Below are 13141 nucleotides of genomic sequence, written 5' to 3'. Positions count from 1 at the left end.
CTTAATTGACTTTGTTTGCCAAAGTAAATTCGATTCTTCATTTTCAGGATGATAATCTAATTAAATTGATTAGATAAGCTTTCATGTAACACCCTTAAATTTCTGACCTATATACGAAACCAAAACCGCAGGGAAACGGAGGAAATTCGGGTGTTACATTAAAAATAAAATATAAAATAAATATTGAAAGAAGGAAAAAGGGAAGTTAAGTTGGATGATTTGATTAAAGGAATTAGAAAACTTCAAAACAAGATCGTGCGGAAATTTCGGCAACATCTGCCTTAAAGTTGGACGCACTAAACAAACAATGATCAATAAAACATAATAAAGGAGAGGCACTATCGGCCTTGTAACAACATATCACGGCGGAATGATCATCGCCTAATTCTCAGTCGACATGCTAAGCATGGATTGTGGTTCCAACGTAAACGCTTGAGTTTGAAGTAAGGAAGAGAATGATAAACTGTTTAACTCTTACAAACTACAAAAACAACGCAGCAAAAATAACTTATACAAAGGAGGACATGTACCTCAAACTTAAAACATAGACAATTTAACTAAAAAGAAACTACATGTAGACAATAAGATTATTGTATACTTCAAGATTCTTACTCATTTCCCCCATATGCAATGCAAAAAAGCTCCATCACCTGTAATGTCTATCTATGATAACCCCGTTGCTCAACGTAAGATCATAGACCAACGTGTCATAGCAGGGGCATTAGAGACAAGCCATCAACAGTGAAAACAAACAGTACACGTCAGTAATCAACAAATTTATGGTAGTTAGAACTTACAAAACAAGTGAATACAATAACATTGAACGACAATAAGGGTTTTACTCTTGTACCTAACACTTCCTATTTACTCCACGATTTGCTTTCAGAACGTCTAATCCCTCGAAGTATATTCAAATGTAGTGGATCTTTTCTCTATTCATGGCATAGTGACACGACCAAGGGCGTTATCAGGCACCCGACGCCCATGGCAAAATATGAGCTCATACTCCCTCCAGCTGACCCTCTCGGGTCCTACCTTAGGGTAAAATCTGTTTATATGTTTATTTATTTTAGATTAATGTGTTGTGCGACAGCGAAAGCAAAGTCGATGAACAAAAATGAAACAATAAGAAATTCAATGCAAACAATAAGAAAATGACACGAGAGATTTAACGTGGTTCACTATCAATGTGATAGCTACGTCCACCGGCACCGAGATCAATTATTTTCACTATGATCGCAAAGATTTTACAAGATGAATTACAATCACACTCACAATCACAAATTATAATGGCTCTCTTGTGATCTCTCTCAATTTGTGAATCATTAATCCCTAGTGCTAACAAGAGAAGGTATATATAATAAAACCATCTTAAAAGACAACTTGGGGTCTAAGTAACCACAAATAATCGACCACAAATAAAGGTAACTGTCCCAAAAGACATCTCCCGTGAAAAGAAACCGCAATTACGCGAACCGTGTAAAACTACGTGAGTTGCGAAGTGGAAACAGAACGCACTCCGCGCCCCGCGGAGGTCCTCTTTGACCCGTACTCATCTTCTTCAATGGTGCCAGCTAGTTTGAGTCACCAATAACAAAAATCTCCACCTTGACGAAAACTCGTATTCAGCAAACGATTTCATCAACACAAAGTGAACATATCTGAAGCCAAAACCCGATGTAAAGCTCATGCATAAGCCGTACATCCCGATAAGTCTTCAACCAAGACTCATCCCGACAAGTCTCCAACCAAGACCTATCACATACTTGTCACCAAGTATAACAACTCATAATGCTCCACCTGCATCACAAGCCCCGGGCAAGCTCCACCTTAAGGCCAACAAGCCTACAACAGGAGCTTCCCAACATCGCCCCTAAGGGCCTACTACATCACATAGTAATCAATATTTAGCAAGTCTAAGCAATGTTTAAACTTACTAAATGGAATAGACTTAGTAAAGAAATCAGCTGGGTTGTCAGCGGTCCCGATCTTCTTTACCTTTACCCTCTTGTCAGTACGTAAGAAATGATACCTGACATCAATGTGTTTGGTCCGATCATGGTGTACTTGGTGTTTAGCTAAGCAGATGGCACTTAGACTATCACAATACACCGTAGCAAAACCTGTGCGATACCCAGTTCACCTACAAGGCCCTTGAGCCATATAGACTCCTTAGCTACAGAAGTTAAAGCCATGTACTCAGCTTCAGTAGTAGACAACGTAATCGAAGACTGCAATGTAGACTTCCAACTAACCACAGAACCACCTAAAGTAAACACATACCCGGTCACCGACCTCCTGGTGTCCACATCAGCTGCATAATCAGAATCACTATATCCAGTTACCAAACACTCCTTACCATTCCCATACACAAGACCAATATCAGCTGTCCCTCTCAAATAGCGAAAAATCCTTTTCACCCCTTGCCAGTGCTCTCTCCCAGGTCGAGCCATGAACCTACTCACAACACTGACAGCGTGCGCAATATCCGGCCTAGTACAGACCATAGCATACATCAAACAACCAACAGCATTAGCATAAGGAACTCTAGACATATACGCCAACTCCTCCTCAGTTTGAGGTGACATAGACAAAGACAATTTGCAGCTCACAGATGTTGGTGTACTTATAGGCTTCGATTTCTCCATCCCAAAACGAGACAAAATCTTTTCGATGTAACTTTTCTGAGTCAAGAAAAGCTTACCTCTAGCCCGATCCCTATAGATCTCCATACCCAAAATCTTCTTAGCTAGACCCAAATCTTTTATGTCAAATTCCAAGTTAAGCAACTCTATAAGTCTAACAATATCCGATTTATTCTTTATGGCAACAAGCATGTCATCAACATATAACAACAAATAAATCATGGAACCGTCATCCAACTTACTATGATACACAAAGCAATCATACGAGGTTCTATAAAACCATGCGAAACCATAAAAGAATCAAACCTCTTGTACCACTACCGAGGGGATTGCTTAAGTCCATACAATGACTTTAGCAATCTGCATGCATAGTGCTCTTTTCCTGGAATCTCGAATCCCTCGGGCTGCTTCATCAAAATCTCCTCCTGCAAATCACCATGGAAGAAAGTCGTCTTAATATCCAGCTGCTCCATCTCAAGGTCATAATGTGCTACAATGGACAATATCACACGAATAGAAGTATGTCGAACCACCGGTGAGAATATCTCCACAAAGTCAACCCCTTCTACCTGACTGAACCCCTTTGCAACTAGCGTAGCCTTAAAACGAACTTTCTCAGATTCAGATGACCCTTCTTTCTTCTTAAAAATCCACTTACACCCTACAAGCTTCCTCCCCTCTAGTACCTTCACAAGTTCCCACACTTTGTTCTTGTAAAGAGACTGCATCTCTTTACCCATTGCAGCAAGCTATTGCGCTGACTCACTACAACTAATTGCTTGTTTATACGTGGCAGGTTCATATGACTCTACATCATCAGCTACATTCAATGCATAACCTTTCAAATTCTCAACAAAGCAATTTCTTCCTTCCATCTCTTCAATCAATCTAACAGGCTTCTTGATAACTCGTCTAGGCTTCTCAAGAATAGTATCAGGTTGACTAGATGACCTCTGATTAGACTGCTCCACCTCCTCCCCAGAGTTAGGTGAAGATGTAACAACCTCAGGTTCAGGAGTACTCGGCACTAGAACCTCAGCATCATCATCAATAAACTGCACTCGAGGTAAATCAACAATGGATGATTGACATACCTCAAGCACCCCATCTGTCTGTAGTATGTTCTCCCCTTCCTTTCCCAAATCAGAAGACTCCGAGCACTTCTTGGAATACATGGTGCTCTCATCAAAAGTGATATCCCTACTAAGAATGACTCGACCCTCCGAAGGTGAATAGATCCTAAACCCCTTCACACCATCACCGTACCCAACAAAACACCCCGTCTTGGCTCGTGGATCCAGATTACCCTCACTAACATGATAATAAGCAACATAACCAAAGATCTTCAAACTAGAGAAACTAGGAAACTTACCACTCCAGATTTCAAACGGGAATTTGAAGTCAATTCCCGAGTGAGGACCCCTATTGATGATGTAACAAGCTGTCATCACAGCTTCACTCCAATACCTCATCCCAAGCCCTGCATTAGAGAGCATGCATCGAACTCTCTCAAGCAGTGTCTGATTAACCAGCTCTGCAACACCGTTCTGCTTTGGTTTCATCCTGACGGTATGATGCCGGCCAATACCCTCATTTGCGCAAAACTGATTAAACTCCTCTTTGCAAAACTCTAGCCCATTGTTTGTTTGTAGCTTCTTGATCTTCCTACCCTGTCGATTCTACACCAAAGCTTTCCATTGCTTAAAAGCTTTGAAGGCCTCTTCCTTTGACTTAAGCAACCTAAGCCATGTGTATCGGGATTTGTCATCTACAAATGACACAAAATAGCGAAAACCTCCTATACCTTCAACCCTAGATGGACCCCAGCAATCTAAATGGAATCGAGTACTTCATCAGTAATGGTTGCACCCTTGCTGAACTTTGACCTGTGTTTCTTCCCAAACACACAATGCTCACAAAATTCAAGGTTGGCATCCTTGATCCCGGATAATAGACCCCTCTTAGACAATAACTGCATCCCCTTCTCCCCCATATGACCAAGCCTCATGTGCGAAATCTTGGTCATCTCCTGGTGAGATGCTGATGCGCAAACCGCAGAATTTGGCAGTGTGACACCCTCAAAGACATAGAGGGTGTTCCTCTTGGTACCTTTAAGTACCAACTCCGAACCTCGATAAATGGACAGCTCCCCTTCTGAAAACGCTCCATTGTACCCCAAATCATCCAAGGCACCCAATGAAATCAGATTCTTCCCCAAAGCAGGGACATGCAGCACCCTAGTCAATGTCAATTTTCGCCCATTACTAGTCCTCAATCTCATGGATCCATTACCCGTAACCTTACAAGGTGCGTTGTTACCTACAATAACATTACCCCATTGCAAGACTCATACGTGTCAAACCGATCTCGACGAGGACTCATGTGGAATGAACACCCCGAATCTAGAACCCAATCATCAGAAAAATCCCCTGACTTAGCAGAACTCACTAATGCCAAATCTTCCTCCGAATTATAGTTCTCCTTCGGTTTTCCCTCAACTACAGCAGCTTGGGACTTGCCCTTCCTCACCGGGCAATTAGCCCTAAAGTGACCCGGTTCTTTGCAGTAATAACAGGTCTTCCCCGCAGTCTTACCAGATCCCTCATTGCCGTTTCCAGCACCCGACCCAATATTGTTGCCCTTGTTAGCCCCCTTCTTCCTTTTAGACTTTCCGGACTTAACAAACAACCCACTGCAACTTTCCCCGTTATCACCTATAGCTTTCTGACGAAGTTCCCTAGTATGAAGTGCTGCCTTCACTTCTTCTAGGGTCAGGGAGTCTTTACCAACAATAAAAGACTCCACAAAATTCTCATAGCTAGACGGTAGAGACACAAGTAAAATCAACGCAACATCCTCATCATCTATTTTAACATCTAAGTTACGAAAATCCAGTAAAATAGAGTTAAGTTTTTCAAGATGTTCCCGTAAGGGAGTACCTGACTGCATTCGGAGGCTGAAAAACCGCTGCTTCAGCAATAATTTGTTGGTCAGCGACTTAGTCATATACAATGACTCCAATTTCATCCAAAGTTCCGCCGCTGTAGCCTGATCAGCGACCTCCGTGATGATATGATCATCCAGACTTAGCAAAATGGTAGAATGAGCCTTTTCCTCCATTACTGCTAATTGCCCGTCAGTTAATCCGTCTTCCGGCCCCGCAGTAATGCTCTTTGAAGCCAACGGACGCCAGATTTGCTGCTGTTTCAACAGAGCCTTCATCTTTATTTGTCATAGCCCGAAGCTATTTTTCCCGGTGAATTTCTCAATTCTTATTGTAGAATCTCCAGCCATTGTTTCACTCAAAAACTCTCCTAGGACTTAAAACCTGAGCTCTTGATTCCAATTGTTGTACGCCAGCGGAAGTAAAGTCGATGAACAAAAATGAAACAATAAGAAATTCAATGCAAATAATAAGAAAATGACAAGAGAGATTTAACGTGGTTCACTATCAATGTGGTAGCTACGTCCACCGGCACCGAGATCAATTATTTTCACTATGATCGCAAAGATTTTACAAGATGAATTACAATCACACTCACAATCACAAATTATAATGACTCTCTTGTGATCTCTCTCAATTTGTGAATCATTAATCTCTAGTGCTAACAAGAGAAGGTATATATAATAAAACCATCTTGAAAGACAACTTGGGGTCTAAGTAACCACAAATAACCGACCACAAATAAAGGTAACCGTCCCAAAAGACATCTCCCGTGAAAAGAAACCGCAATTACGCGAACCGTGTAAAATTACGCGAGCCGCAAAGTGGAAACAGAACGCACTCCGCGCCCTGCAGACTGAGGCAACAGCCTCTTCGCGCCCCGCGGAGGTCCTCTTTGACCATTACTCATCTTCTTCAATAGTGCCAGCTAATTTGAGTCACCATTAACAACATAATGAATAGCGAGTGACTAGTGGAGTCTGATCAAGGCGGTCAGCTTAAGACTATTTCTATAAATAAACTAAGATAAAAGACTGACGAGATTGCCAACAATTCTTCATGAGAAAGCAATAAGCTGAGTGGTAATTCAAGTAAAGGCAGGTATAAAGTTGATATTATAAAGATCATAAATGTTACGCCTTTACTTATAATAATTACAATAGTTTTTTCTATAAAGTTAACGAAAAATTCCTATTTTTACTTCATTAATACTACAAAATCATTTACCGCACAAGTTAAATGGTATCATGTAGACAATAATTAAAAAATATTTACAATTGGTTTTTCACAAACTTGACAAAAAAATCCCTATTTTTGCCTTGTTAATACTATTAAACATTCACTAAATAAATTTAGTCTTATCACGTGGATAAAAATAGAAATACTACACTTTTTTTTAAAGGAAAAAATATATATACTAGACTTTTTTTTGAAGAGAAAGGAAAAATACTAGGCTTAATATCCTTAATTTTTCTAAAATAGGTTGAAAAAAAAATTATCTAGAATAATTGAATGACCTGCTAGAGTAAGTTTTATTGTTTTAAAAATAAAAGATAAATTAAACTAAATGTTAAAAAATGTTAGAATTTTTCATGTAAATTTAAAATTTTTTTCTTACTTTATATTAATTTTCAATTTATTTTTTTTTAGTAAATTGCCTACTAGAGCAGGTCATTTGAATACTTAAGTTTACTAAGGCAAATGCCTTATAAAGTTTAGATTATTTATAGTTAATCAATAGTTAGAATTATTGTAGAAAAATCGTAAAAATGTTAAATTATTTTAGGTAATTTTTTAAAAAAAAATTCTCAAAAAAATTAGGGCTCTTCCTCTATATATGACTTTAACTTGTTTCTTCCTGTTTAAAAAACATTTTCTCCCCTGCGCCCAAAATAAATATTTTCTCCCCCAAAATTTTGAGCGGTTCGCGATTAGGGTTTCTCTCCCTCCTTCCTACCAAGCTGAATCGAAGGTAATGATTCATTATCTGCACATTATCGTTTCCTAATCGTTTTTGTTTTTCGATATTCTCAGTAATCCAAGTTTATTCAAGATTAGCTTACCTTATTTGTTACTAATTAAGCAGTCAAGCATTTCAAGTGAAGAACGATGAGGCCAGTTTTCGTTGGAAATTTCGAGTATGATACTCGTCAATCTGATCTTGAACGACTCTTTTCAAAGTATGGCAGAGTTGAACGCGTTGATATGAAATCTGGTAATTTATATTATTTCTCTATTTTGCCGCTATCGATTATTTTTCAGCTTGAAACTTTTTTCATTCATTTTGATTTCCTAGAAATGCTGAATTTGTTGAATTAATGTGATAATAACGCGTTGCTTTACTTTGGATGAACCTAATTTAGGGCTCAATATGATCAAGTTATTAGGGTTTTTGCGTAGTTTAGGTGCGTTTTTTGTATGTAGTATTGGATTGGGTTTAGAGCTTTGGAGTTTGGAGCATATATTAGCTTACTTTTTTAAAGTTCCGGTTATCTTCTATTAACTAGGGTTTGAAATTCCAGACTAAGCTTACTTGGGTGATGTTTTTTTTTGTTGATGTACTGCATGTCATTCTTAGTTTTAAAACGGCACTGAGTGCTCCAAGGCTCTAAGGGTCTGGAGAACCTACACTTCAGGAGCCCGGCAAAAGAGCTAGGTACTGGGTGTGAGGCGATTCACAATTTAGTAAAAGTTAAAGAATCCAAGAATAACCCAGATAGAAGAAAAAATATAACTGATGGGTGTTTGGATAAATAATCTTCTTCCGAGGCTAAAACCAAAGAGGGAACGGAGGTTCTTGTCTTTAGGGACTCAAAGCTGCAGCACTTGTCTTGATGAATCTCCTAGCCCAACCCTGCCAAAACACCCAACCCATCGCTAGGCGAAAATTTCAAAACTAATGTCATTTGACATTAGGGGTGTATGGTTTGGGTGGAAACCATTTTTCGGATGAGTTTTTCAATACTTTGTGAACATTTTTTCTTTCAAAATTGACAGAAATGAACGTTCCTTTACTTTTCCATCCTCACGACCTCCTTTTCCCCCAAGACTTCTCCATCAAATCAAACAAATGAAAGTCTATTATCATTTGGATTTCCATTAGAAAATGGTTTTCATGTAAAATTGTTTTTTAAGGAAATGTTTTTATCCAAACCAAACACCAACTTGAGATAAGTTTTGATGAATACTAGCGTTTTAGACTTAAAGTTGTAATTTATTGAGAAATTGATTTCTTTAAATCAAGTGCGGGAATAGAATGTAGTACTTTCTTTGTCCACATAATGCCTTCACTTTCTTTAATTCTTATTCACACATTTTCTCTTGCTCTCTTTTCCTTTTAATTCTATTTACACAATATGTTCCCACCATTTTCTTAATATTTGTGCAATTGTGTGGGAGACAGGGTACGCGTGAAATGTTATGCTTGAACTTCATTGGTCACATTTGACATTTTGATTATCTATCTAACTTAAAATGGTGATTAGCCTGAAGAGTACACAGTTTTTTAATGGAGAGATTACGTAGCTTAGCTAATGATAGGTCAGTTGTTCATTTTATGCCAATGTTTTTATACTTCTATCCATTTTTCGTAGTTGGCGGTGGGAGATATTTTGTAGCTATGAGATTGAGAATGCCTATGAAATGTAAACGCCTGTAACGATTCACAAGAAAAAGGCGGTGCATGGGCTATATTAGTTGTACCTTAGCTTATGATAGGTCAACTGTTCATTTTACGCTAAGTTTCTTGAACTTCCGTCCATTATTCGTGTTGGTGGTGGGATATACTTTGTAGCTATGAGATTTACAATGCTTGTGTTATGTGAATGGCTGTAATGATTCACAAGAGAAGGGCACTGCATGGGCCATATAAGCTATATATAGATTTTGGCCTGTATGTCTTGATGAAAAAATTCTTTTGTTTTCTTCATAAATTTGTTTAAGCATTTTAAATATGTTAATTCATGTTGAAACTTTTTTGTTGAGTGGCATGGAAATGCTCCTTCTGCTTTTTTTTGGCATATGTTTACATGGGAAAGTATAGTTTTAAGCCCATTACATCTAAAACAGTTCTGCATTTAGAACTTCTTCTGAACTAATTCTGACAGCATTTTAACCATCTTTTTACTAATCATGGCTGAAAAATATTAATAAGGTGGAAATGTCAAATATTCCACTGCAGAATTTGATGGCAGCCGGAGGTGTACACTTTGTTCGGAGAATTTCTCCATATTAAGTGTTTCTTTTGGCGCAGGGCTCTGAGCTTCCATCTGGACTCTACTACACTCTGCGTTAGAACATTCTAGTGGAAAGGAAGCCTCGTGCTTTCCACAAATCAGATGGAAACGTACTGCATTTTCTTCAACCTGATCATCCATCCTTCATTCTACACTGCTTTGAGTGTCTTTTTACCAAGAATGGTCATCCTTGGCACAATCAAATCATGCCATGCACTCTTCCTTAGATCATTGTGGGCTCTCATTGTCTGTCTTGCCATACCTCTTTATCCTGAAAATTGTGCTCTTTGATTTGGTGAAGCATGCTTTGCGATTACAGATCTGAAATTTTGGACTTAGAATAATAATATGCCAACCTTGATATTGTCATCCTGCACGCTTCTACATCCTTAAGTGCATCAGCCCTACACATATGTTCAGGTGTTGTACTTTTTCAAGTTACTGCCAGAGAAAAGTCATCTTGTGGCTGAGTAATTGTTTGGCTACGGCTGTAGTGCCTACCTAGCTTCATAGCTCCTCAACATGATTTCTTTTTGCGCAGGGTTTGCTTTTGTTTACTTTGAAGATGAGCGTGATGCAGAGGATGCCATTCGTGGTTTGGACAATGTTCCATTTGGCTATGACAAGCGTAGGCTCTCAGTGGAATGGGCCAGGGTATGTAACTACTTCTGTATGCACATGCGAGATAAAGCGTGGCTGCTTGAGATTGACACTTCCCTTATTGATTTGTGGAAGATAAATATTGCTAGTTTGCTACAAATCTTTCTTATTTTGCTGATGTGGTGCATTATTAAATTTCCAGCATTTGTTTTCAATTTCCTTGATTCTCCATTTTATGTATTTAGCCAAAACCCTTTTCCTCTCTTTTAATTTATGCCACCTAAATTAAGGAAGATTGGGTTAACTACTTGATACTTTATTGGTCGGGAATGTTTTACTAATAAGACCTGTAATTTTTGCTGCAGGGTGAAAGGGGCAGGGCTCGTGATGCACCCAAGGGTTCGAGTGCAAGACCTACTAAGACCTTGTTTGTCATAAACTTTGATCCAATCAGGACACGTGATCGGGATCTGGAGAGACACTTTGAGCCATATGGAAAGGTTTTGAGTGTCCGAATTCGGCGAAACTTTGCATTTGTGCAGTTTGAGACCCAAGAAGATGCTACCAAGGCCCTTGAATGTACCAATATGAGGTTATATTCCATTTCATCATGTTGGAATTTTGTTTGTCTTTGTCTTTGGCTGGTAATGAAACTTACCATTATCATATTGTAAATTTTGCAGCAAACTTGTGGACAGGGTAATCTCAGTTGAATATGCTCTCCGTGATGATGATGAACAAGATGACAGAAATAACAAAAATTATAGCCCGAGAGGCTATGGCAGAATGCCCCACCGCCGTTCCCCAACTCCTCCTTATCGTCGCAGTAGGCCAAGTCCTGGCTATGATCGTCCTCGCAGCCCTGTTTATGATCGATACAATGGTCCTTCATATGAGAGGCACCGAAGTCCTGGGTATGTTCGATACCGCAGGTAGGTCTCATACCATTACTTCCATACTACTTTCTAGTGTATCCAAATTCCAAAGTTTAATTGTTTTACTGATCATCACTTTGTTTATAACAGCCGATCACCGATTCGGAGGTCAAGAACTTGAAGCTTCACAGCTCGTCAAGTGTCATTTTGTGACTGCATCATATCGGATATGGAAAAACTTGTCCAGTTTTCTTTATAAATGAATTTAGTATGGGACAATCAGAAATTATTGTTTTAGTCTTAGTTGTTGTGAAGGCTTGTTATCTTTTAGAATCCCTGTAGACAAATATCTATGAGATGGCTCTTGTGGTTATAATCTACTTTGTAATGGCATTTGATTTAAGTCTATTCTTACTAATTGCAATGTTGAAAGTTTATTGGTATTTAGAAATGCCTTGCCAAGAAAGATTCTCGCTTTAAATAAAAAAATCTTCTTCGGTTCTTCGTTCGCTTTAAATTTTGTTCTTTGTATTATACTAATTCTTCTATTGCTTGATTGTTGGTCAATTTTAATGGTATATACATTAGAAGAAAGTTAACCATAAATTATTTTTAGTGTGTATCTCAAGACAAATTTTTTATTAAGACCGTCTCATCATGAGATGACTTAATATAGGCTGATCTAATATTTACTTTAAATAAAACTAGAATAAAATTACTTTAACTTATTTAATTAGTTGTTTTTTTTTAAAAAAAATAGTATTAATTGGACTGCTTGTATGGACTCATGTCACGCTGAAAAGGTCTCACACAAGACTTGATGATATCTCAATTTATATTGGTTCAGTTGAGAACATGTTTGATGTAACCCAATATAAAACCATAAAAACCGAAAAATAGAACTGATTGATGGCTTATTCTTCCGCACTTGCGCCACGAATTCAAGTCTCACAATTTACGGAAAAATTAACTCTCTCCTTCGGTCCTTGTAAGGTGAGCTCTAAGGGGCTATCTTTATCTCGAAACAAAAAAAAAATGCATTCACTATCTTTATGAAAATTTCTCGATCATATTAGAACCATTAGTGGCAAGGCATAGAACGCTATGTTAATTCTGAATTGTGAAATATATATATATATATATATATATATATATATATATATATATATATATATATATATATATATATATATATATATATATATTTTGTTGGTATGTCAAAGGAAACAATTATTTCATGCAGATAATACAATGTTACCTACGTAAATTGTACTAAACTAAGCAGTTGGTGATTGAAGTTCCTGTTCAATAGCTTTGTGAAGCCACATTTCAGCATCATTCATCATTCCAGGACTAAGCCTCACCATCAATATGCAAAATTCTCTTTCATTTAGCATTCCATCCCAATCAAGATCTCCTTCACGAACCATGTCAATTGCGTCTTCCCTACTCATCGCCTCCATTCCTAGAAGACTCGCGTTCTTCCTCAAGCTCTCAGGCGTGATCATCCCTTTATCAGGATCAGCTAACAGCCTGAACCCTCCACAAAGCTCCAAAACAAACGTCTCAACATCGAGCTTATCAGCCATTACGGGTAACAAATCTTCGTATAAAGTCGTAGTTTTGGATCCATTCTTACTATTTTCCATCCTCCTAGAGCTACAAAATGTGAGTATTTTTAAGTTTTGACAAATTTTGAATGCCTTAAATAGGCACTTTTTATATGAACATGACTCTATCTTAAGGGTTGAATTAATAGTGAGTGTATAAAGAGTTTCTAGGAAGGTGCAACATTTAGTGGGGCATATGACTTTGGAATTTTTTTTTGGTTAAAACGTATGT

The 13141-nt window shown here is 38.1% G+C and overlaps 2 protein-coding genes across 3 annotated transcripts; one reads left to right on the top strand and one right to left on the bottom strand.

Annotated features, from left to right (window-relative positions):
* The first annotated feature begins 7412 nt into the window (after positions 1-7412).
* LOC130809659 (serine/arginine-rich splicing factor RS31) lies at positions 7413-11736 on the top strand. 2 transcript variants are annotated; one of them, XM_057675409.1, is made up of 6 exons: positions 7413-7561; positions 7676-7804; positions 10366-10478; positions 10790-11016; positions 11108-11356; positions 11450-11736. In XM_057675409.1, exons 2-6 carry the CDS (start codon positions 7699-7701, stop codon positions 11478-11480), a joined length of 726 nt encoding a protein of 241 aa, XP_057531392.1. In that variant the 5' UTR covers positions 7413-7561; positions 7676-7698; the 3' UTR covers positions 11481-11736. The 2 variants fall into 2 exon arrangements, with proteins under 2 accessions (XP_057531392.1, XP_057531391.1); XM_057675408.1 differs by having other exon boundaries at positions 7467-7561; positions 7673-7804.
* A 777-nt stretch (positions 11737-12513) lies between these two features.
* LOC130809658 (calcium-binding protein KIC) lies at positions 12514-13141 on the bottom strand. Its single transcript, XM_057675407.1, has one exon. It carries the CDS (start codon positions 12946-12948, stop codon positions 12577-12579), a length of 372 nt encoding a protein of 123 aa, XP_057531390.1. The 5' UTR covers positions 12949-13141; the 3' UTR covers positions 12514-12576.

This window comes from Amaranthus tricolor, chromosome 4, assembly GCF_026212465.1.
Source record: "Amaranthus tricolor cultivar Red isolate AtriRed21 chromosome 4, ASM2621246v1, whole genome shotgun sequence".
Taxonomy (NCBI): domain Eukaryota; kingdom Viridiplantae; phylum Streptophyta; class Magnoliopsida; order Caryophyllales; family Amaranthaceae; genus Amaranthus; species Amaranthus tricolor.
This window is presented reverse-complemented; position numbering and strand designations above follow the sequence as displayed.

What these genes read in the sequence shown, in the direction of transcription:
- LOC130809659 (XM_057675409.1), top strand. Translation starts at nt 7,699, where the DNA reads ATGAGGCCAGTTTTCGTTGGAAATTTCGAGTATGATACTCGTCAATCT. An exon ending in ACGCGTTGATATGAAATCTG is followed by an intron (nt 7,805 to 10,365) that starts GTAATTTATATT and finishes CTTTTTGCGCAG; the next exon opens with GGTTTGCTTTTGTTTACTTT. An exon ending in CTTGAATGTACCAATATGAG is followed by an intron (nt 11,017 to 11,107) that starts GTTATATTCCAT and finishes TAAATTTTGCAG; the next exon opens with CAAACTTGTGGACAGGGTAA.
- LOC130809658 (XM_057675407.1), bottom strand. Translation starts at nt 12,948, where the DNA reads ATGGAAAATAGTAAGAATGGATCCAAAACTACGACTTTATACGAAGAT.